Source organism: Eimeria mitis, genomic scaffold, assembly GCF_000499745.2.
Source record: "Eimeria mitis Houghton genomic scaffold, Emh_scaff1537, whole genome shotgun sequence".
Taxonomy (NCBI): domain Eukaryota; phylum Apicomplexa; class Conoidasida; order Eucoccidiorida; family Eimeriidae; genus Eimeria; species Eimeria mitis.
In genome coordinates this window covers 2,115-4,275 of record NW_013569690.1, presented here as the reverse complement: position 1 = coordinate 4,275, position 2,161 = coordinate 2,115, and the positions used below count along the sequence as shown (strand labels likewise).

Here is a 2,161-nt window from a genome sequence, read left to right as displayed (position 1 = left end):
GCAGCAGCAGCTGCTGCTGCTGCACTCGTCCGTGTACAAGACAAAGGTAGAATTTGTTGAGTTTGTGGGCCTCGAAGTTCATCCGCACAAAATGAAAACCCCGCGGGGTCTTGGCGACTATCACGGGGCCTGAAACGCATGCACAGGGGCCCCCAGGGGGCCCCCACAAATACTCTTGCTGCTGCTGCTGCTGCTGCTGCTACTGCTGCTGCTGGTGCTGGTGGTGTTGGTAGTGGTGGTGGTGGTGGTGGTGCTGCTGCTGCTGCTGCTGGAGCCCCCTAACCCCGCACCATGCTGGGGCCCCCAACCCCCCCGACAGCTGCAGTACCAACACCTCCCTCTAGGGGGCCCCTTTGGGGGCCCCCCCAAAGCAGGTCACCTAGGAGGGGCCCCCTGGGGGGCCCCCCAAAGCGGGGCCCCTTGGAGGGGCCCCCTGGGGCCGAGAGGGGCCCCCTCTCTGCTGCTTACCGCTTGTTTCGCAGTCGAGTCTGTGGGTACAGCCGCAGGCCAAAGATGAGTCGGAGAGCACTGCAAGGAATTCTTCATAAGGACCCACGTCATGCGGGGGGCCCCCCTCACCAGGGGCCCCCCTGGGGGCCCCTAGAACGTGGGGGCCCCCCTCACCAGGGGCCCCCCTGGGGGCCCCTAGAACGTGGGGGCCCCCCTCCTGGGGGCCGCCACGCCGCACCGTATGGTTGGGGCCCGGGAGAGAGCAGAGGGGCCCCTGTTGCTGGGGGGCCCCCAGGGGGGGAGGGGGGCCCCCAGGCAGCAAGGGGAGGGCCCCCTCTTGAACCCTAGCCTTTAGGAATAGATGGAGGGGCTCAGGTCTGCTGCTTCTTAGTAGGGCCTCACTCAAAAGGAGACAGTTGTCTCCTTCTCTGCTGCTGAAAGGAGACAGTGAAGAGGAAGGGGGGGCCCCCTGGGGGGGCCCCCAAGATACCCACGCCGGTGTCTCAAACCCATAGGGGCCCCCAGAGGCCCCGGGGGCCCCGGGGGCCCCTGCAGACGTCTGCTGGGTGTTCGTGAGCCAGTGGGGGGGCTTATACACCACCTAGGAGACAAAGGAGACAGAGGAGACAGTAGAGACAGAGGAGACAGATGCAGCAGATGGAGACAGAGGAGACAGTTGCTAGGCACAACAGCAGCAGCAGCAGCAGCAGCACAAGATGCAACACCTACACCAGCCACCCAGCAGCAGCAGCAGCAGCAGCAACAACACCAGCAACAGCAGCAGCAGCAGCAGCAACAGCAGCAGCAGCAGCAGCAGCAGCAACAGCAGCAGCAGCAGCAGCAGCAGCAGCAGCAGAAAAGGGGAATACTAACAATGTAGTCTCTCTTCTCTAATAGGGTTCTTGGTGTCTCCTTCTGGAGGGCCCCCCTGAGCTGCCCCCATCTGCTAGCCACAGCACAATGCTGCTGCTGCAGCTGCTGCTGCTGCTGCTGCTGCTGCTGCTGTTGTTGCTGCTGCTCTTGCTGCTGTTTCTGCTGCTGTTGTTGTTTTTGCAGCTCTGGTTGTTGCTGCAGTTGCTGTTGTTGTTGTTGTTGCTGCTGTTGTTGTTTCTGTTGCTTCGGCAGTTGCTGCTGCAGTTGCTGCTGCTGCTGCTGCTGCTGCTGCTGCTGCTGGCGTGTCTGCTGCTGCAGTGGTTTGCTGCTGCAAGTGGGGGCGAGCAGCAGCGCAGCAGCAGCAAGGCCCCTGAAGAGAGGAGGAGACAGATGAGAGACACTGCTGAGGCAGCAGCTGAGGGCCCACACATCACGCAGAGAGACAGCAGTACCCTCTTGGGGGCCCCCCCCCACCACATAACTTTCCTTTCTAGGGGGGCCCCCAAACGCAAGCGCCGGGGGGCCCCCCCTCTCTAGCCGCCGCATCAACTCATCACATACAGACCGCCACACCAAGACTGCAGCAGCCATAAACCTTTGCTGCTGCTGCTGCTGCTGCTGTTGCTGCTGCTGCTGCTTCAGTCTGTCGCTCCAGTCCCGCTTGTTGGTATGCAGCTCTTGGTGCTGCAACAGCTGCTGCTGTTGCTGCTGCTGTTGCTGTAGCTGCTGCTGCTGCTGCTGCTGTCGTTGTTGCTGTTGTTGCTGCTGGGATTCCTGCTGCTGCTGCTGCTGCTGCTGCAGTACCCTGATCCGTTCTTGTGCGTCTGCACCCAGGAGA

At 62.4% G+C, this 2,161-nt stretch overlaps 1 protein-coding gene across 1 annotated transcript in view; it reads right to left on the bottom strand.

Annotated features, from left to right (window-relative positions):
- EMH_0039080 (uncharacterized protein) overlaps positions 1 to 2,161 on the bottom strand; it is a gene marked incomplete at both ends in the record, with an annotated part of 5,402 nt that overhangs the window by 1,918 nt on the left and 1,323 nt on the right. The window contains 2 exons of the mRNA XM_013495357.1: positions 469 to 1,051; positions 1,324 to 2,147. Of these exons, the coding sequence (XP_013350811.1) occupies positions 469 to 1,051; positions 1,324 to 2,147 (1,407 nt within the window). The remainder of the gene's footprint in view (positions 1 to 468; positions 1,052 to 1,323; positions 2,148 to 2,161) is intronic.